Here is a 22,759-nt window from a genome sequence, read left to right as displayed (position 1 = left end):
CAATCTTGGAGCTCGGCTCCCCTCGTTCAGTAAAGGAGGTCCAAAAGTTGATGGGGATGGCTGCCGCACTGAACAGGTTTATCAGCTGGTCCACAGATCGCTGCCGACAATTCTTTCATACACTACGGCAGGGCAAGGCCTTTGAATGGTCCGCCGATTGCGAAGCCACTTTCAACGGCCTGAAGACCTACCTCCGCTCAGTACCACCCCTGACAGCACCCTCTGTTGGCGACCCGCTCATTCTATACCTGGCAGTTTCTGACCGAGCCGTCAGTGCCGTATTGGTAAAGGAAGAGCTGGGGGAGCAGCGACCAGTGTATTATGTGAGCAAGGGAATGGTTGATGCCGAAACACGTTACCTTCCGCTGGAAGCTGATGCATTACTTCCAGGGGCATAACATTAGGGTACTAACAGATCACCCCCTCCGATCAGTCCTACGCAGTGCGGAAGCATCCGGCCGTGTTTCAAAGTGGGCTCTGGAACATGGCCAATACGATATTCAATTTCTACCTAGAACCTCAATCAAAGGACAGGTGTTGGCCGACTTTATCGCCGAATTCACTGGAGGCCTTGCCGATTTGAAGCCTAATGTCAACTTTAAGATGGATAAGATTTGACCGAACCCAGACTGGAGGATTTATGTCGGGGACATCTGGCAGTTGTATTGTGATGGATCGTCCAATCAGCGGGGCAGTGGAGCTGGAGTTGTAATCACGACCCCCGACGGTGCAATAATTGAGCAGGTCGTGAAGCTCGGCTTCGAAGCATCGAATAACAAAACCGAATACGAAGCCCTCTTAGCCGGTTTGAGGAATGCGCATATCCTGGGTACTCGACGTCTGTTGGTGTTTTGTGACTCAAAACTAGTGATCAATCAGCTAAAAGGGGAGTACGCGGCAATAAACGACCGTATGGCGGCCTATATGAAAATGACCAATTCCCTGTTGGAAAAATTTGACCATCATGAGTTGAATCAGATAACACGTGATCAAAACGTCCACACAGATGCCCTAGCCTACCTAGCCTCCGCAATCAACTCAGAGATTAAACGAACCATCGACGTAGGATTCATCCCAGAGCCAAGCATCGGCCCTTCGGAGGAAGTCCAAATCAACGTTGCCGAATCTGCACCAAGCTGGATGGATCCCATTGCCGCGTTCCTATCCTCTGAACAACTCCCAGAGGACAAGAAAGAAGCACACAAGCTGCAAAACAAAGCCATGCGATACTACTTGGACCCACAAGGAAGGCTTTATAAAAAGTCACTCTCTGGCCCATATTTGGAATGTGTGCACCCGGACAAAGTCGGAGAGCTTCTGGCTGAGATACACGAAGATAGTTGTGGTGCCCATTCTAGCGGACGCTCTTTGGCCCACCGAGCTATAACGCAAGGGTATTATTGGCCAACAATACAAGCGGACGCCGAGTGTTATGCAAAAAAGTGCGAACAGTGCCAGAAATTCTCTCTGTTAAACCATCTACCTGCTGAAGAGTTGAACTCTATCACCAGTCCTTGGTCGTTCTCCCAGTGGAGACTTGATATCGTAGGACCATTGCCGAGGGACCTAGGGAACAAGCGACGCCTGATCGTCGCAACAGATTACTTCACGAAATGGGTCGAAGCAGAGGCATTAACTCACATACGAGATGCTGACATTAAGTGCTTCGTGTGGAGGAACATCATAACACGATTCGGCATTCCAAGAGCTCTTATCTCCTATAACGGCACCCAGTTTGATTGTGGCGTATACCGAGAGAAGTGTAGCAAATATGGTATTCGGCTTTACTTTTCTACGTAGGCCTACCCCCAAAGCAATGGCCAAGCCGAGGCCTCTAATAAATCCATCTTGGATGGGCATTAAGAAGAGGCTGGAGAAAGCCAAACGCAAATGGGTCGAAGAATTACCAAGCATGCTGTGGGCTCATCGAACTACACCAAGAAGATCAACTGGAGAAACGCCGTTTGCCCTATGCTTTGAAACCCAGGCAATTTTACCCCTGGAAATCGGCTACCCGACATTGAAGTCGCAAGTTTTCGATACGGGCCGAAACGACATGATGCTTGCTTTGGATTTGATTCTAATCGAAGAATGAAGAGATCGAGCCCTTGCGTCAATGGCACAGTACCAGCAGCAGCTGGCAAAGTCGTACAATAAACGCATTCAACCTCACCGCTACACACCAGGAGAGTTGGTCCTGAAGAAGGTACTCCCAGCTGACAGGAAACCGGCCGATGGAAAATTGGGTCCTAACTGGGACGGCCTCTATCAGATCGATTCAGTCGCTGGAGTAGGGGTATATCGGCTTAGAGACATGTCTGGAAGGAGTCTACCACGACCTTGGAATTCCACGCATTTACGCAAATTTTATCATTAACCCGACTTGTGGAACATGATACTTGTTCTGAACTATTCGTCATGTACATCTCTTTTTCTGTAAATACAAAGATTTCCATTCACCTACTACAGGATCTAGTTCAAACATGGTCCGAACAAGTCTCCGGATTCAGAGCCCCATCGGCGAATGACGTCTTTGGGCTGATTAAAGTCTCCAGATTTGGAACACCCTTCGTGGATATCATGACCGGCCAAACAAAGTCTCCGGATTCGGAGCCCCATCGGCGAATGACGTCTTTGGGCCGAAAGTCTCCAAATCCGGAGCCCCATCTGCAAATGACGTCTTTGGGCAAATTAAAGTCTCCGGATTCGGAGCGCCCTTCGTGGATATCACGACCGGCCAAACAAAGTCTCCAGATTCGGAGCGCCCTTCGTGGATGTCACGATCGACTAAACAAAGTCTCCGGATTCGGAGCCCCATCAGCGAATGACGTCTTTGGGCCGATTAAAGTCTCTGGATTCGGAGCGCCCTTCGTGGATATCACGACCGGCCAAACAAAGTCTCCGAATTCGGAGCCCCATCGGCGAATGATGTCTTTGGGCTAAGCCGCAGGGCCGTGCTTAACACAATTTCGATTAAAACAGGTCGATCAACGTCCATTCACTCATCTGAGATATGTTCATTCAAACACGTATAATGAAACATATGCAAGCACGAGTGTGCCGAACAAGAATTATAACAAAACATTGAAAATAAAATTCTTTTCTTTTATTTATTCATTCAACCAACCAATAATCACATAATTCCAGACGCGATCCGCGTTTGCACATTACAGCGAATATTTTTATTCGACGCTGCCCTCGTCTTCGCTCTTTTCAAGTTCAAAGGCGGAAAAGGGAAAATGATCACGATGATCCAGCCTACATAAGCTGGAATCAATACCCTTCGCTCGGAGAACCTCTGTGGTCTGAAGAGCCATGATCTAACCGTGCTTAAATCTCTGATTCTCGCATCGACAAACCTCCACAACGAGTGTCTCTTTCGTTTTTTTTTTAACCCCAACCTTTCGACCAGCATAAAAGCCCTCCTCGTAACCCCTAGCCTTCGCATTTGCAATGACGAACATGCTTGCCGTTAGGTCACCCGCTCGTCCACGTTTGGGTTAGATTGACCCGTCGCACGTGGCTCGGCAACTTTAGCCTTCTTAATCTCCCTAAGCTAATTCTCGGCTTCCTTCAAACTACGGGCCTGTTCGTCCATTCTCTCCATCTCCTGCCACGCGGCGCACAGACGCATGCCGACTTCGTAGGCAGTGTACACGCACTGGCTACGGCAAGGGCAGATTTATTAATCTAACTGGTTGAGCATCTTGGCCCCACGCCAATTGATATGTCCCACAACCACTCCATGTACTGATTTTTAGCTTTTAAACGGCCTAATTATCCAAACGGCGATTATAGGCGAATGTCGTGAAGTCCATGCACTGGCTGGGACAAGGGCAGATTTATTAATCTAACCGGCCGAGCATCTTGGCCCCACGCTGATTGATATGTGCCACAACCACTCCATGCACTGATTTTTGGCTTTTTAAATGGCTTAATTATCCAAACGACGATTATGGACGAATGCCGTGAAGTCCATGCACTAGCTGGGGCAAGGGCAGATTTATTAATCTAACCGGCCGAGCATCTTGGACCTACGCCGATTGATATGTGCCACAGCCACTCCATGCACTGATTTTTGGCTTTTTAAACGGCCTAATTATCCAAATGGCGATTACGGGCGAATGCCGTGAAGTCCATGCACTGGCTGGGGCAAGGGTAAATTTATTAATCTAACCGGCCGAGCATCTTGGCCCCACGCAGATTGATATGTGCCACAGCCACTCCATGCACTGATTTTTTGCTTTTTAAACGGCCTAATTATCCAAACGGCGATTGTAGGCGAATGCCGTGATGTCCATGCACTGGCTGGGGCAAGGGTAGATTTATTAATCTAACTAGCCGAGCATCTTGGCCCCACGCCGATTGATATGTGCCACAGCCACTCCATGCACTGATTTTTGGCTTTTTAAATGGCCTAATTATCCAAATGGCGATTATGGGTGAATGCCGTGAAGTCCATGCACTGGCTGGGGCAAGGGTAGATTTATTAATCTAACCGTCCGAGCATCTTGGCCTCACGTCGATTGATATGTGCCACAGCCACTCCATGCACTGATTTTTGGCTTTTTAACCGGCCTAATTATCCAAACGGCGATTATGGGCGAATGCCGTGAAGTCCATGCACTGGCTGGGGCAAGGGCAGATTTATTAATATAACCAGCCAAGCATCTTGGCCCCACAACCGATTGATATGTGCCACAACCACCTCATGCACTACTTTTTGCCTTGCTAAAACGGCCTAATTAGATAGTTGGCAAGAACACAATACGTTTCACCCAAAATAGCAACCAAACAATTCCATTCATTAGTAACAACAAAGCACAAAGTGAATTTTCATTGAGTAAATTTGGCACAAATTGTAAACGTTTTTACATATGAAAATTACTAAACCCAAGCAAATTCTAAAACAAAAACAAGAGTCGCCCAAGCTAGCCCTCGGAGTCAGACTCCAGCGGCTCAACATCCACTTGCTCATATGGAATTGGCATAGCCAATGACATTAGGAGCAGCAAGGGCTTTGAGCTAGCCGTGTTTAAATCCCCGATTCTCAAACTTGGGAACTTCGTCCACATATGCATCAAAATCTAATTTTTTCCCAAGCATTGAATGCGCTGGAAGCCTTCTGATCAACTGTTTCCTTCGCCGCCTTCATCTCTTCCAACCCAACTTCCAATTCAGAGATCGCCTCCTAGGCCAACTTTAGCGCGTCGTCGCTCACATCTACCCTCTTCTCGGCGACCGATCTCAATTCTTCGGCATTAGGGGCTCTTTCTATCTCGGCCTTGACACGGGCACCCTCCGACTGCGCCTTACTCCTTTGGCCCTCAACCTCCACTTGTAAACGGCCAATTAGCTCGACGGCATCATAATATCGACGGCCCATGTCGGCTATCCTTCCGATGGCCTGCAAAATAGGAATTTGAGAACAAAATAATATTTTCGTAAAGAGAAAAGACAAACTCCAGATATATACCAAAAGAGCCGATTGCGCGGCCAACCCAATTGCAACCAGATCAGGCTCGGCCCTAAAAGCCACCTTGTCAATAGGCAGCGAAACAGAGGTCGCCAAGCTGAGTGCAACCACTGGATCTTTGATCACCGAAGCATTGCAAGAGATCAGCGTATTTTTTTATCTCGGCTGAATAACAAGGCACAATCACATCCGATTCATCCAAGCGAGGTCGTTTGTCGGCACGTTCTTCTGAGCCGGCATCGACATCGGCATGGCGTCTCTCCAACCTGCACAAAAGGTTCCGCCTCGGCACTTCCATTCTTTGCCATCCCCTCGATAATAGACATTCGCGTTGGGAAATGGTCAACCGCCGAATTTCGGCTCTGACTCTTCGAATTCAAAGCCAAACACTCCACCCAACTGTCGACAGTGGAGTGCTTGGGGGGCAATTGTGAGGGTCGATTATTGGGAGTCATAGAGATTCTGAATAATCAAACCTGGGAGAGTCGACATTTCGAAACACTCGGCAATGGGCCCGAAAGCTCAAATCCTACCCTACTCGGCCAAAGCGACCGATTGAGTAAGGGGCCGAGTGAAGATCGGACAGTCATAAAAAGTGCCGAATACAAGGTAGGAAATGGATCTAATCCCGAGGCCCAAAGAAGAAAAGATATAAATAGGAGAAACATCAGCCAGAAAGAGGTATGTGAGAATTACTGTGCTTGACTTAGAATACAAGCTTCCTCGAGTGTAGATACTAACTTGCCCGTCGGAGTGCTAATTCCGGCACCCCCGACCGTAGTGTTTACTCTTTTCCAGGTGACCAGAAGAGGATCACGAGTGTTCCCCAGGATCCGGAAGAGTATTTTCAAACCACTTCCCCACAGATAATTCTTCACACTTTTATAATAGTAGTAGATAGTAGACACTACAATAAAATTGAATTTTTACAGCTTGCAATGCATGCCGTAAAAACTCTTTCACGACATGCACACAAATGTCGCTATATGACATGCCGTGGAAAGTTGAGCATCATTTACGACATGCTGGTAAAGTTGTAAGAAGTAATAAATTAAACATTAATGACATACTTTGTATGGCGTATATAATTTTTTACAACATTGTTGTGATGCCATAAATCATCATACTTTCCATGGCATAATTTTGCATGCCATAAAAGGTTATTTTGAATATATTTATGACATACTTTGTATACCGTATATAATATTTTACAACATTTTTTTGCATGTCATAAATTATCACACTTTTCACGACATAATTTTGTATGCCGTAGAAGGTCATTTTTAATATATTTATGACATACTTTGTATGCCATATATAATCTTTTACGGTATTTTCTTGCATGTCATAAATCATTACACTTTTTATGAAATAATTTTGTATGTCGTAGAAACAATAATCACAATGACTTTTAACACTAAAAACAATAATCACAATGTAACTACCAACATAAAAATTAAAAAAAAAAAAAAAAGGTAGGCAGGCAGGCTCAGTTGTCCTAATGCACCAGCCAGAAAACATAAAACTTGAATGGGAATTTTCTTGAACAAATCAGTGAAGCCTTGCAAAGCATCTTCTATATAACAAGCATAAAATTATCACCACAGATACCAGATATATTTCAAAAACATGAAATGTCACAGCTTAATCATTAAACAAGACATAAGCAACAAACGTTGTAACCCGCTAAGTGTAGCAACAGATTTAGCAACAAAACCATAAATTTTAAAACAAAAATTCCCACAAAAGCTGAATGACCCAAAGTTGTGATACACCTAATGCAAAGTGAGTAATCCAAGGCAAATACATATCTAATATCCTGCGCCAATGATCATTCATCTTCCTGGCTATGCAACCTGGCCAATTTGATGGTAACAACAATATCCAACTACACTGCACGCTCAATAGTCTCCTTCCTTTTCTGAGTCGACGCATTGTGTGCTATTTCAGTGCAGTAAGTCCTGAAATTGCAACAATCCATAAGGTGTGATGATGGGTGACAAATTCAGGTCATTATTATCTTGAAATAAAATATATTTTAGGAATCAGGGTTGTACAGGATTGGGGAGCATGGTAGAAAGACGAAGATTATTTATTATGACGCAATTAATTCAAGAAAAAACTCGTCACCTATTGTGCATCATCAAAATTTCCAACTCCTTGACATTGTGGACAAGGAATTTCTTAAACCCATTAGGAGGATAATGGCGAGTCTTCTTGTCTGAACCATAATCGATGTTAGGCATGAGAACGCATCCTTTGAACTTTCTCCTCACACGGGGAATCAATACCCTTGAGCCTGCGCCAGCTTGGTTGTCATACACAATTACATGCATCAAACAAAACAAAAAAATCATATGTTAGTGAACAAAACATTAACCATTAAAAAAGATAAGCCAAAGAAACGCAAGCATTTTCTTTAACTAGTTAACAAAACTTGAACAGCAGAGCCAACAAAACGGTCCAAGGTTCAAATGCACATGAGCATATGCAAACATCCATGGAACCAAATAAAATATTGGCATAAATAAAAATATATATGCAACATCCTTAACCAAGAAACCTTGAGTAAACTGAAACTCGCCACATTCTTAATTACAAATGTCTTTCCAGGAAGGAAATAAATTATGCTTCAAAATTTCAATTTGTGTGAAGATGAAATTTATTTACACCAGAATGTAAAATATACTTCATCCACTTGACCTCAAATGCTCCAACACTCAAACAACAATCACCAATCGCAAAGATTTTCCCCTCACTCAAAAATAATATCAATTCTACCTTTTGTTATGCACTCAGATAGACACTGTAAATGTATATGTGTAGCATACTCTTGGTTGATCAGGCACTGAACAAGGAATGAACAATATTCTAAAAACTTAAACCAACCAATAAACATCAATAATAATTATAGCAGAAATAGTTCAACCCTTGAACTTGCCAAATTATCTCTGAAAGGACTACATTTGGGACAATCAATACAACACGAAACACATAGTCCTACACAAAAATAAGCATGCTATAAGCAATTCTCATGCTCAAGACATCCAACAAAACTTTAGATCAGAAAAATGAAGTAATAAAATGTGTGCACGCATATACAGGAATATTCTGCATTCTAATGAAACTCAACTAGCAATTACATTCAATGCAAACAGAGTAACAGAGTAGCAGTTCTTTATCTGCCAATAATAAAACAGTGTAGACAGAAAGTTTACCTTCATAGAGATCTTCCAGTCACTTTGGATCCTCTTGAACTGCTTCACATGCTTTTTCACAATCTTCTTGATAATCAAAGGAACTGCCATTGTTTCTATACCATATATAGCAAAAACAAACATTATATGTTGAATACGAAATAATTGACACAATAATAAGAATGTAAAAGCAACAAAACAAAAAACAAAGAAAGAAATGTAGAATATCACAGGAAAACTGACTTCAAAAGAAATAATTGAAGTAATAAGAACGTTTATCTCAATGAAAACTAACTTCAAAATCAGTTAAATACATCACATATGGAATAGAGTTCCATAGCAACATACAAAATATAACCCCAGAAGAGAATGAACATCTTTTCTAAATCTAAGCTATTTCATGGTTAGGAATTACAAAGCATATATATTCTCTGAGAAACAAATTGAAGAATTCCAACAAAAAAAAAAAAAAAACTAACCAGCGTTTCCAGAGAATCCACATACAAATGAGAACCAAAATCCACATATAAAAAGTCCAATTGAGAACCAAAATCCTAGCTTCTCTTATATCCAAATATTGTTTTATCCCCTCAGACTATCCATATCACTAAACAAAAGACAATGTTTTCAAGCTAACTCAATGATATGTACCAACATTTTGTGCTCCAACCTTGGGTGAACCTAGACTAAACTAGTTATGCGATGCAGAAAACAGTAAGCCACAATCTGTTTAGCCTTTTCTAAGTAATATGATTGCCATTTGAAGCAGAAATAGAGCAACATTTACTTTCAAAATGAATGGAAGTTTTCCACAATGTCAACAAATGATTGTCAAATGGTAAGGAAAGAGTACCATATGAAATTACAAAGATGAATGCAAGTTTGATTTTCATGAGGAACTCAATAAGTCACAATTCATACTCTAAATTTCTCCGGAGAACCAAAATGAAGACAAAAATCAAATCAGAAATGGTTAACAAAAATTGAATGAAGACCCTTGCTTTCAAAATTAACTCAATCAAATCACAGAGAAACATCACAAAAAAATCACATAATTAATTCCAATCCATCATTGACAATCATTTCACTGTCATTTAACCTAACACACCAATTGCACCAACCTAAAAACACTTCTAGAATGAGAGGAAACTAAATAAGTTAGAAACTCACAAAGAAATCAAATCCATGGAAGGAGCTCAGAATCAGAATCGAACTCGAAGCTCGGAATTAGAATCAAATGCCAAGCTCGGAATCAATCGATTGGTGCTCGTGTAACTAACATCACTGTGGCTCGGAATCAATTCGTGATTAAGAGAAAGCGAGAGAGAGTGTGTGTGTTTCTGTGTGCCTCTAGAGAGAGAGAGTGAATTAAGAACATTGAAATAAAAATTGGAGACGGAATTAAAGGAATCAAGAATTGAAGACAATGTTGATATTGAAAAATATGACCTAATCAATCTATACTTGTGAAAATAAGTAGAGATTGAGATCAAAACAACAAAAAAAACAGAGAATCAAGAGTGAAATTACCGAATAGAGAACTGAAATAGTAGTGACAGAGAGAGTTTGAGATGAAAAGACGATCGTCGATGAGCTTTGTCCCTCTGAAAATGTTTGCGAATTTGGTTGTGAAAGTGAGTCTGGTTTTAGTAAGCATATGCTTTGGAGCTTCTGCTGAATTTTGGAGAATTTAGGAGAGAGATAGAGATGACTATAAGGATAATAATAACTAATTAATATGTGTTTTTGGGTATAATTGAAATTAAATCAGGAAACAATAGGTAAAAACATGGTAGGGTATATCAAATTTTAAGTTTTTCATAAGGGTGATTCTAGGGAAATTGTATTTCCACTCACCTGATAAACTCAAGGCACACATTTAATAAAAAATTAATTTAATGACAATTATATCTTAATTAAAAATTACTATAATAGACATGTAATAACCCGACCCTTGTGTGTGTTTCTGGCATAATTTAGTCCCTTGTTCTGTGCATTTAAATGTTTAATGTGAAATCTCTCGAGAAATTTAGTTTAAGCACATGGCTCTTATAAATTGAAACCTCTATCGGTTTGGTAAGGAAAGCATTTGTCACAATTATAATGATTGAATCATAAATTGAAAGCTTTAGAGGCTTAATTACCTGAAATTGATTTTACATCTGAGATCAGCATAATTTTTAAGTAATAATAAGCATTTTTGAAGAAATTTGATATTAAATTTTGTCTTTACTCACTTTTATTAGTGTAACGACCCCAAAATCCGTATTAAATATTACCTTTACAGCCTTATGGGTTAATGCATTTTAATTTAATGATATGTGTTTAAATTGAGGAATTATCTGTTGAGCCACGGCTTTAAAATTGAAATTACCGACCTTTACGGGTTCCGAAATCACAATTGAGGACTTGGATGTGTTAATTGAAATTTTTAGAACTATTTGGGAAACTTAATTGGAAATCTAATTTGTCTGATTCGTTAATATACGTTTGGGTGGTTAATTTGGTACTGCAAATTGAAGGCCTTAGAGGCTTCAGAAACCAGAACAGGGGGCATATTTATGATCATCATAATTTTTGGAGTCATCTGGAAAGTTTAATTGAAATTTAATTTTGCGCGATTCGTAAGGCCGCGTTTGGCTCTCCCTTGTGTTAAGCTTAAGTATGTGATATACACATATATGGATAGGCCATGTGAGTTGAGGGTTTTATCATTTTGAAGTCAAATAAAATATCTAAGGGAGAGGGAGAGAGAGAACCGTGAAAGAGAGATAGAGAGGGAAAGAGGATCATCCATGGAAGCTTAGAAAATTGAAGAGATTAAAGGGGAAAAACAAGGAATTAAGTTTAGGTATGTGGCTTCAACTATTATCTTTGTAAACAATGCATCTACTACATGAAATCAATGATGGATTTGGGGAAAATTAATATGCAAATGAGCAAGTGTGTTGGGTTATGAATGAAATGAGTTAAACTCAAGGAATTAAACCTTGATTTCTTTAAATTTGCATGAATTGGGTTCAATCTTAAGAATGATTCATGGAATACCAAGTTGTGGTGTGAAGATCAACCATGTGTAAGATGTATTTGTATGATTTTGGAGTATATATTATAGAAGCTTGATTATATAGAAGATGAGACTTGAATTTCTATTTTTGAGGGAAAGATTGATTTGTTTAAAATGGAATTACACTTGATTGATGTTAGTTTATCATGTTATGAGATAATTTTACATGTTTTTGAGTGATTTATGTTAAGAACCAAGTTTAAAAATGGAAAAACCAAGTGTTGGAGAAAAAAGAGCCATTTTCGAACAGCAAACTGCCCAGAGCTGCACGTGCGGCTCTGTTTCCCGCATGTGCGGGAGACAGCTTTGTTCTGCCAACTTTGAATAAGCATATCTTTTTCCTCGGGACTCCATCTTGAGTGATTCTTGAGCCTAAAATCAAGCCCCAGAAGTCTAGTTTCCAATGGCAGTGGTCTCACTCCCAAATTCTAAATACAGAAATAGTTTTTCCCAAATTAGTGACAACTGTTAACTTTTTGTCAACCAGTTTTGTACCATTTCTTCACCTAAATCATTTCCCATCAACTTCTCCTGTTTTCTGAGACATGGATTATAACTTATTAAGGAATAATGAGCTTGGTACCACCATGGCTAATTGATCGAATGATCAAAGAGAATAAGTAAAAGATCGAGTATAATCTCATATTATGTGTTGTGTACTGTGCTGTAGGTCGAAACGAGGACACCGTCCCATTGCTACCGGGAGCCGATCACTGTGAGTAGCAGTACAGAAATGTATATTTTATTTACTGTTGATAATTATTGTCACTAACACTCTGTTCTTCGTAAGTGGTACACAAACATTTATGACGATTGGAAATCAGTGTGAACTTATATGAACATTGAAAGATTTGAGCACATCAGTATGACTTTGGAATTCTTTTGTTCTATCAATAACAAATATTAACCCTCTATTATTTATCAGCATACTACGTTACTTCTTAAAGAATAAATGGAACTTATGTTCATCCTTGAACAATGGTATCTGTATGAATCCAAGATTATTCTGTTGTGTTACGTATGGACCCGAGGTCGTTTAGAATCTATGACATGAATGCAAAGGTTTAACATCATTATGTAACCCACGTTAGAATGTAAATTGTTCTGTCTTTGTTAAGCGTACTGTAATGACATGATATGGTAAGAAATGTTCTATTTTCTGATATGTTACGTTTTGACTTAATGAATGATTGTCCATATATATATATAGGTATTCATGGCATCCTTAGCACAAGGCCCTTACTCGGGGGTAAGAATACCGTGGTCTTATGGCCCTTGACCGGGGGTAATAATACCGTGGTTCAAGTATATGAATTTGTTTTGTTTATCTGTGCCAGTTATGCTATGCTCTGACATGATATCGATGGTTCGGTCTTTAAGACCTAATGATTTCTGGTATGGAACAAAGTGTTGTATGGAACTAAGTATTGCAATGCGAGCCACCTCTAGAATCCGTACGAGCCACCTCTTGAGTCCATACATATGCGAACTGGGCTTAAAGCCAATGTGAAAGTTATGAGGCCTATGGCCGTTCTGTGAAAGTTATGAGGCTTATAGCCGTTCTGTAACATTTGTGAGGCCTATGGCCAATTTGTGACATCTGGGCCTATGGTCATTCTGTATGATCTGTTAGTATGAAACAAAGTGCTGCACGGAACTAAGTGCTTCCATGTGAGTCACCTCTAGAATCCGTGTGAGCCACCTCTTGAGTTCGTACATGCATGAAAAGGGCTTAATGTCGTATGTTTAAGGGCTTAATGCCGTTTGTTTAAGGGCTTAATGCCATTCTGTTTAAGGGCTGAAAACCATAGGCCTAAGGCCATTCTGAAAATAATTACAGGATAAAGCTAACTATATGTCCTCCGCCCTTATACATGTACATTGTAATTCAAGTTAATTGTTAAATTGTTACGTACTACTATTCACTGAGTTTGGCTCGCTTTATGTTATGTCTATTTCTGTAGGCACTCCACCTGGAGGTCAGTCTCAACCCAAGGCATCCGTTCCTCTTATGTCAACCTCAGGGTGTCTAGGCACTTAGATGAAGGCAACTCATTTTACGGAGTTTTGCTAAACTTTTGATTTTGTACCCTGATTGTCTGTCTAAAGAGGAAGTGTGTATAATCCTTTTACCTTTCAATACTTTTGTTATACGCCCAATCTTGAGGACTGGGTCTGTATATGTATGTGTATAAGCATATAGCTAAATTCTCAGATGCACGTCACTGTATGTTTATTTGCCTTATGTTCAGTTAGTGATCCTGACATGGTAGTTATAGCTCAATGGAGATGGTTTTCTGTTATTTTAAAATATTAATGCTTCCGTTCAGGCCCCATATGTCATATATATATATCAAGTTAAATGTCTGTTTCTGAAGTGGTCATGCCCAAACTTTTAGGGGCGGGTTTGGGGCGTGACAAGACATTTATCAACACCCCTAATATTATATACATAAATTCTCTAAACACATATTTTAGGAACAAAAATATCTCAATATACACCTTTTGAATGAAAACAGTTAAACCCAATTTTTCTATTATGGTCACTTTGTTTGTTACACACTCTGTGCAATATTATGGAAACATTTCTCATATTGCTTTAATCTCTAGGTTTATACTCTACTATTTACATCATTTAATTATTAGTTTCACAATTTTTGCTTGATTTTTATATCGAAGAGTTACAAACCTATGGAAGTTCAAACTCAAGCAAAAATATATCTAATGACACCAAAATCAATGCTAAATTTGTTTTTTCGTGTAGTAATTTTTATTTTATTTTTGCGTTTTTTAGTCGGATAGTCAGTGTGGAATTTTATCAAAATATTCAAAAATCAACTTTTGAAATAATAGTCATATTTCGATATATAAGTTTCGAATTTTTGAAAAAATTTGATACTTAAATTCTGAAACTTGAGATTTAACTCTGTTTTTAAGTGCCGAATTTTATAATTTTTTTCGGCTATAGAGTGCCGAATTATTTCCTTTTTCTCATCTCTGTAGTACCGAATTATTCTATTATTTCTGGCTTTTTAGTGCCGAATTATTCTTTTATTTTCAGCTCTGTACAACTGAATGAAAATTGTTTTCTTCAGATCGCATCCACTGAAGAAACTGATGTTCGATCGGATATTATAGTGGATTGTACTAGTCATTTTTCTGCTAAACATGTAACCTTTAACATGAATTTCGTAAGTTCATAATTTTTATTAATTAGTTTGTTTAGTTTGTTCTTATGAAAGTTGTGTGACATTATATATAGGTTTTCGATAGCAAAGATAAATTGCTCACATGGGTACGTGATATTAGAAGGGCAAATGGCTTTGTTATTGTTATAAGGACGTCGGACTATGGTGGCGGTACCAAGAGACCAAGAATTTATCTTGCTTGTGAGCGGAGTGGGAAGTATAGATCACGTAAAAAGTTGAAAGATGGCTCAAAAGACTTATTGAGACAAACTGGTACGAAGAAGTGTGAATGTCTATTTGATTTGAAGGCATACAAGTTGAAAACAAACGATGAATGGATATTGAATGTAGTTTGTGGACTGCATAATCATCTAACTGCAGAGCATCTCCAAGGACATTCATATGCAGGGAGATTGTCAGCTAATGAAAAGTCATTGTTAGTAGATATTTCAAAGAGCCTAGTAAGACCAAAAGAGATACTCATTACACTTAAACAGAGGGATGCCCTTAATATGAGCACAATGAAGACAGTTTACAATGTACGACATCGATGTAGGGTTCTACAGAAAGCTAGTAGATCCTAGATGCAACAACTACTAGGTGAATTAGCGAAACATAAGTACATTGAGCGTCATCGATGTAAGGAAGGCTCTATGACTGTAGCGATCCCGGTTCTTTCTCCTTTGGTTGTTGTATCCGGACTTAAGTTCCATGAAGTTGGTTGTTGTATATATCTTGTTGTCATCCTTTAATTCCATATATTTGAGTTTTAGGATGTGTTGGGCAGGTTTGTTACAGGTTGGTTGTGAGTTTAAACCAATAGTTGCTGTCCAGAATTTTGCTCATTCGCTTGAGCGAGGCTTTTGTCGCTCGAACGAGCTCTTTGTTTTAGATCCTTCGCTCGAGCCAGGGTTCCTTCGCTCGAGCGATAGTTGAGTTTTGTGTCTGGTGGTTCGAGCGAGAAGTCTTGCGCTCGAGCTTGTGTCTACGTCTGGTTCTGAACCTGAGAGTTGCATTTCTTGGCTCGAGCTAACTTTCCTTCATTCAAGCGAGCGAGGTCTATGTTTTGGGTTTCTTCGCTCGAGCGAGTTTTTCTTTGCTTGAGCGTGCTTCTGATTGCAGACCTGAAGCTTCGAATTGTTGGCTCGAGCGAGGCTTTCTATGCTCGAGCGAGTATCCTTTGTGTCTGGTCGCTCGAGCGACCACTCCTTCGCTCGAGTGAGCCTGGTGTATTTCAGTTGACAGCAGCGGGAATACACTTCACTTTTTCATCTCCTTTTTCTCTCAAACCCTAAATCCGTTCTCTCCCTCTCTCTCTCTATACACCTTCTCTCTAAGGTTTTATCTATTTTTAGTGATCTTCTTCCCAAATCTCTTTGTAAGAAAGATAGAGGGTCGCGAGGGCTTCACTTTAACCTGAAAAGTTATGGATTTGGAGCACTTTGGGTTTTCACAATCTTCTCCTTTGGGCTTCTAATTTCGAGGTGGGGATACCCTACTCCATCTTATGAATTTTGACGTAAATGTTAGTCATTTAGATTAGTTAGTGTTGTTGGGTAATTTTGGGAAAAGCTAGGGTTTGGTTTGTAATTTATAAAAGAGGGGTTTTGTGTTTTTAAGCTCCATGTGTATTTAAAGCCTTGGGAATATGGGCTTGAGAGTTAAATTGGTGGAATTTGGTCTTAGGATCAATATTTGAGAAAAAGGGGAAATGCCCTAATTATTGTAATAAATTAATTTGGGGAAACGTGAAATTGAGTCGAGAATAATGGAATTGGGAAATTATGGGATTGAATGGTGCAGTTGGATTGATTAATCGCTCACCTATATAAATGTTGATATTATATCTGTTTAATGCATTTATTTTCTATTTAGAAATAACGGCTTTGGGCTATCGGTGGAGGATAGTCTTGATTGTTGTAGACATTGTATGATGATTAGGTGAATTAAAACTAATCGGTTGAATATGTCATTGAATATGACGGTTGGAATAATACATCGAATATATGTATTGATTGATCATGTATATGATAATTGTTTATATACATTGTATTGTGTGGGAGGAGATAGGGGATGTACTCCATGGTTTGAGAGAAGATAAGGGATGGACTCTCAAACCTGTTTGGGAGGAGATAGGGGATGGACTCCATTAGTACAGCAAATATGTGTACTTATTGAAGTATGGAAGTGTTTTAATATGAGTTGTTATCTCATGTGAACTGTGAAGTATGAAAATGTTTTAAAATGAGTTATAGTCTCATAGAATTGTTTGGCCAGGTTCTGAGCCATGTTTATGAACGAAATTGTATAAGTAAAGGAAAGTGGAATGAAACATGGACTAATTGTCATGAAACTGGATTGTGTTATAAGTTGGTTCATAAGTGTTAACCATCTATCAAATGCTATTGTTTTAGTCATATTTCATACTTGGCTTAGTATATCTCTATTGGGCATTGGCTCACCCTATATGGGACATCATTTTCAAGTTCAGGTGATATGCCACCTCCAAGGACATAGCTTGGGAGGCTTGGGATTGATAGCTCTTTTTGTTGTTCTCTTTTGATATTACATGTAAACTCAAGCCACGGGCTTAATGTGTATTTGAGTTAGTACTCTCTTCTTTTGTAACCAAGTGTTGGCTTAGAAAGTTGTAAGCCCGTAGGGCATTTACTTTTGTTGTCAACATGTAATACTTTTGTAATGAATACTCTGATAAATAGAAATATGCTTTATTCTCTTATGTCTATACATGTCAAGAATGTGGGTTTATATGTATTATTTTGAAGGCGTGACAATGACTGTCACAGACTTGTTTTGGGCACATCTAGTGAGTTTGGATTTGCTTCATACATTCTCTCGTGTGTTGATTATGGATTGCACATATAAGACAAATAGATATTGGCTTCCTCTTCTTGAAATTATGGGAGTGACATCATGTCACACCCCAAACTCGTCCCTAAAAGTTTGGGCATGACCATTTCAGAAACGAACACTTCATTCGATATACACAACATATGGGGCCTGAACGGAAGCATTTAATAACATACAATAATATCCATTGAGCTACCACTAATATGCCAGAATCACAAATCATCTCATCAGGTAGATAACATACCGTGACCATACACCTGAGAATCAGTTATATACATACACATACATAGACCCAGCCCCATAATTGGGCATATAACAAAAACATTGGTGAAGAAAGGGGTTATATACATTTCAACCTTAGGCAGACAATTAGAGTACAAAGCCAAAAGCCTAGCAAAACTTCACAAAAATGCACGGGCTTCATCTAAGTGCCTGGACACACTGAGGTTGACAAAAAAGAGACGAGCATCAGGGGTTAAGACTGACCTCCAGGTTGATTACCTACAGAAGCAGACAAAATACAGAGTGAGCCAGGCTCAATGAATAATAATACCTAAACAATTTAATGATCAACTTGAATTATAATGCATATCAATGCGTATATAAATGCAGAGAACATATGGTTAATCTGATTCTGTAACTATTTCCAGAACGGCCTTGGGACCAGTCTTTAAACAGAGTGGCTTTAAGCCCAGTAACATACAGAACGGCCTTAGGCCTAACAGATTTTACAGATCGGCCTCTGGCCTAACAGATTTTACAAATTGGCCTCTGGCCTAACAGATTTTACAGACTGGCCTCGGGCCCAGATATTAACAGAGCAGAGTGATTCCAGAGTTATACGGATGTACACAGAATTTCCAATCATTTATTAATGTTAACGTAATTAACTTGTGAAGAACAGAGCGTTAATAATAAGAATTATTAACGGTAAGTAAATGTACAATTCCAGTACTAGTACTCATTGTGCTATAGCGGAGCGCTTGTTCCTCCCGGATTATGACCTATATGCATGCATAATTTGCAAATTAATTCCTTTTCCTTGTTAAGTCATTTTCTGACTCGCTTCGCTTCGAATGAGTTTACAAATATAAAAAAGGCATCAAATAAAGATTTCAAAAATATCTGAGGGTCAAGCACATAAAATGGAGCAGATAGAATTTTCCAACATGGGCCGCACGTGCGGCAAGGTTTCCCGCACGTGCGGCCATGAGGTCCCGCACGTGCATATTTTTCAAAATGCAAAGTCCAATTTCCCCCTATTTTCTGCATGTGCGGCTATGAGCCCCGCACGTGCGGCAAGGTTTCCCGCATGTGCGGCCATGACCCCCGCACGTTCGGCGATTCTGCCTAGTTTGCAATCCAAAATTTCAAGCAACTCCTCACTTGGAAAATTCAACGTGAAGCACAAAATAAAGAAGTTTAATGAAACCTATGAGGGTAATTTGTATGGAAAATTGGGCCGAGCTGGGTAAATGGGCTGTTTTGGACCGCAATACGAAGGGCTGAGTAAAAGGGCCATAGAGTTTGACCGGTCTACGAGAATCTTGAAGTTACGCCGGTCCCGAGGTAAGCTCGGTCGTCGCACTAAGTTAACTCGGTCATAATCTTGCGTAGGTATCTCGGTTACCATAGGCGTGGTTAGCTCGGCCGCACTATTTGGAACCAAGGCATGATGTAGACATAGCAAGCCTCACTCTTAATTTAGCTCGGTCTCCGCAGGGAAACCGAGGTACAAACTGCGGAGTAAAAGACCAGGCTAGATGAGTCTCGGCCATGTGGCTGCTAGCATAGCATGGTCATTTTACTTCGGTCGGGGTAGCCCGGCCATAGAAGAACCATCTCACTTGGTTTAAGTAGTGAGGGGGGTGTTGGAGGATAAGGTTTATCCTTCAGGAGGTTAAAACCTAGAAGGACTCTGCATGGAGAAGTAAAAGTCCTACTAGGATTGTGCCACACGAAATCTATAAAGCTCACAAATATCACCTGCGAAGGGGTAACACAATTTTGCTTCCCAAATACATAGAGCTTTTGTCTACTTGTCTATTGTGCTGACTTAGGCATCGGAGAGGTTTCCGGCACACACCCGCCGGTTAGCTCACGTTTGTGTTTTCAGGGGGTAAAGCGACAACGTACGGAGGAGCGCAGACTTGATCAACAGGATAATACGAGAAGGTTTATTTCTTTCCCGTACAATTGGCGCCGTCTGTGGAAATTGAGACAAGAACAAAACCTCTTGATTAAGCTTCTCCTCTTTAGAAACAATGGCGCACAATGAAGATTTACCGCAGTCCGCCATCGACGGGCAAACACTAGATGGGCGTGCAAGGCGTGAAGGACTACCTTTAATGCCTCCCATGGCAGATTTGGAGCCCCAATGACATAACACCAGGAGGGATACTAGGGGGAGGCGGACTAACAGCCCCCATCACTCTCGTTCGCAAAGTCCAGACAGGCAAAGGCGAAGGATTGATCCTCAAGCTCTGGAAGACCGCGTGAAGGAGCAAGATGAATTAATAAGAAAGATGACGGCGGGCATGGAAGCCTTGAAGCGCCAGATGAAGAGAAAAGAAGTGGTGATAGGAGAGGGGCGCAAAAATAAGACGCCCCCTCGCCACTCAAAAAATCGTAGTAGGAATACCACACCCTCGCAAGGAGAGAGCAGAAGCCTCAGGACAGGTGATACTCAATCCAAGTCTTCCAGAACTCGTCACTCCAGGTCTGAGAGGATGAGATCTGAAAGATCATACACTGAAGGAAGCACGTATTGGCCCTCACATACGCACCAAACCAGATCTAGACAGACGGAGTTACCCAGATCATCCGACTTACGAACCGTGCTCGAAGAAAAGGCACGATGCAAGGAGGATGCCAGGGCACGGGATCCACACAGAGTTTCTACCTTACAGTGGTTGGCTCCTCGGACGCATGGAAGCGTCAAGGTTGGAATGCCAATACCGTGCCTTGCCTACAAACCAACGGACAAAGCATTAGCAAGGCTACAGACTTTGCCGTTTGTTCCGGCGATTGAAAACGCGCCCCTACCATCAGGCTTCCTTTAGCCCAAATTCACTACATATGAAGGGAAGACGGACCCCTACTCACACTTGAGCCACTTTCGCCAGGTCATGGCTGTATACAGGCGAAACGAGGCCTTAATGTGCATACTCTTCCCATCTAGCCTTGGCGACCTAGGCTTGACTTGGTTCGAGAAACTTCCAGAGGGCAGCATAGCCTCTTGGGCGCAATTGGCAGAGGCGTGCGTAACAAGGTTCTGAACAAACACTAAAACCCCGGTGGAGATCGACCAGCTGCTCTCCATCGACATGGGCGATAAAGACACCCTAAGATTCTACAATAGTCGCTACTGGGAGACATTCAATCAGATTGGGGACTGCCCCACCAATCTCGCCATTGCACAGTATAAAAGAGGCCTTCCAGTCGGGAACAGACTAAGGGACTCGATCACCATGACGCCACCCCTCACCATGGAAGCCTTGATGGAAAGAGTGCATCAGCACATCAGGGTAGAAGAGGATGGTGCACGTGCCAAAGCAAAATCTGGGGCGACCACAGTACCAGAAAAGAAGACCTCAGCGAAGGTTAATACGGTAGATCGACCGAACAGAAACGGACGTGGCAGACGAGATAACGGAGAAGACCCAAATAAAAGATGGTTGAGAATCCGCACTGCCATAACCACGGTGTTCAAGAAACCGATATATCGGATTCTGAGCGAAATAAGAGATGAGCCTTTCGTCAAGCGGCCAGCTAAGCTGGGAGAAGCATAGAAAGACTACGACGAAAGATCGCGGTGCACCTTCCATAAAGAAAAGGGGCACCACACTGAGAATTGCACACCATTGAGACAGCACCTGGAGGAGTTGGTGGCGGCAGGTCACTTGGATAAATACATTGAAGGAGGGATGCAACCAGCCCCCCAGGACCATAATAACCCCAATGGGATGCCAATCGACGCCCCGCCTCAAGGCACTATCAATGTGATACATGGAGTTTTCGAACCTGAGTGTGTATGCGAGCTCAGGGGATCAATCAAAAAGGCCGAGCATTTAAGAGAGGTTCTAAGTGCCCAACCTGCCATCAAGAAGGGGAAGACAGAAGCCACAAACGTCATGTCCTTTTCAGATAAAGACTTAGAACGGATATATTGCCCTCACAATGATGCCCTGGTCCTCACTCTCCGAGTCAAGGATTTTGACGTCAAGCGAATTCTGATTGACCAGGGTAGTTCATGTGAAATCATGTACTACGAAACATTTAAACAACTGAAGCTACAAGACAGAGACTTGGCGCCTGCTATATCTCCCTTAATTGGATTCAACTCCATGCCAGAATGGCCCGTCGGCAAAATAATTCTTCCAGTTAGAGCAGGAAGCGTGACGAAACAAATGGAGTTTTGGGTATTGAAGGTCCCCTCCACTTACAACATCATCTTGTGCAGAACATGGCTGCATGCCATGCGATCGGTGGCGTCATCCTACCACCAAGTAATGCGGTTCCCCAACGACACCGGTGAAATTGAAGAGGTCTACAGAGATCAGATTATGTTCAAGCAATGCTTTGTCACGGTAAACAGCAGCCGCACTGCCAAAGGATATGTTCATTCGGTGGAAGAACCTAAGAGTAATAAACTGTTCGCAGATGTAGGCAAAGCGGCTAATCAGAAAGCGGTGAAAGACTTGGTAGAGGTGAGGATAGATGAAGAGAACCCGGATAAGTTCTTTTTGCTCGGTTCATCATTGACCAGCACTGAGAGATTAGAGGTCTTGGAATTTTTGACCTCCAATATCGAAGTGTTTGCTTGGACACCGTACGACATGCCAGGCATTGATCCCAACTTCATCTGTCACCAACTCAATGTCCACTCATCCGCCAGACCAATCATTCAACGCACTCGTAGATCGGCACTCCATCATGCCGAGATAGTGGCAGAAGGAGT

At 41.1% G+C, this 22,759-nt stretch overlaps 1 protein-coding gene across 1 annotated transcript; it reads left to right on the top strand.

The window, feature by feature from the left end:
* Positions 1-2,116: 2,116 nt before the first annotated feature.
* On the top strand, positions 2,117-15,512 carry LOC145813087 (uncharacterized). The gene is made up of 3 exons (XM_082908352.1): positions 2,117-2,296; positions 14,836-14,910; positions 15,003-15,512. Exons 1-3 carry the CDS (start codon positions 2,117-2,119, stop codon positions 15,510-15,512), a joined length of 765 nt encoding a protein of 254 aa, XP_082764478.1.
* Positions 15,513-22,759: the final 7,247 nt, after the last annotated feature.

Source organism: Camellia sinensis, chromosome 15, assembly GCF_055761805.1.
Source record: "Camellia sinensis isolate YWXY chromosome 15, ASM5576180v1, whole genome shotgun sequence".
Classification (NCBI taxonomy): Eukaryota; Viridiplantae; Streptophyta; class Magnoliopsida; order Ericales; family Theaceae; genus Camellia; species Camellia sinensis.
Note: the sequence above shows the minus strand (reverse complement) of the source record. Positions and strands in the feature narration are given on the sequence as shown.

Bases quoted from the DNA above. Each gene is read 5' to 3' on its own strand.
- LOC145813087 (XM_082908352.1), top strand. From the start codon at position 2,117: ATGGCACAGTACCAGCAGCAGCTGGCAAAGTCGTACAATAAACGCATT. The intron at 2,297-14,835 runs GTATATCGGCTT...TGTTTTCTTCAG, and splicing joins ATTCAGTCGCTGGAGTAGGG to ATCGCATCCACTGAAGAAAC. The intron at 14,911-15,002 runs GTAACCTTTAAC...CATTATATATAG, and splicing joins GTCATTTTTCTGCTAAACAT to GTTTTCGATAGCAAAGATAA.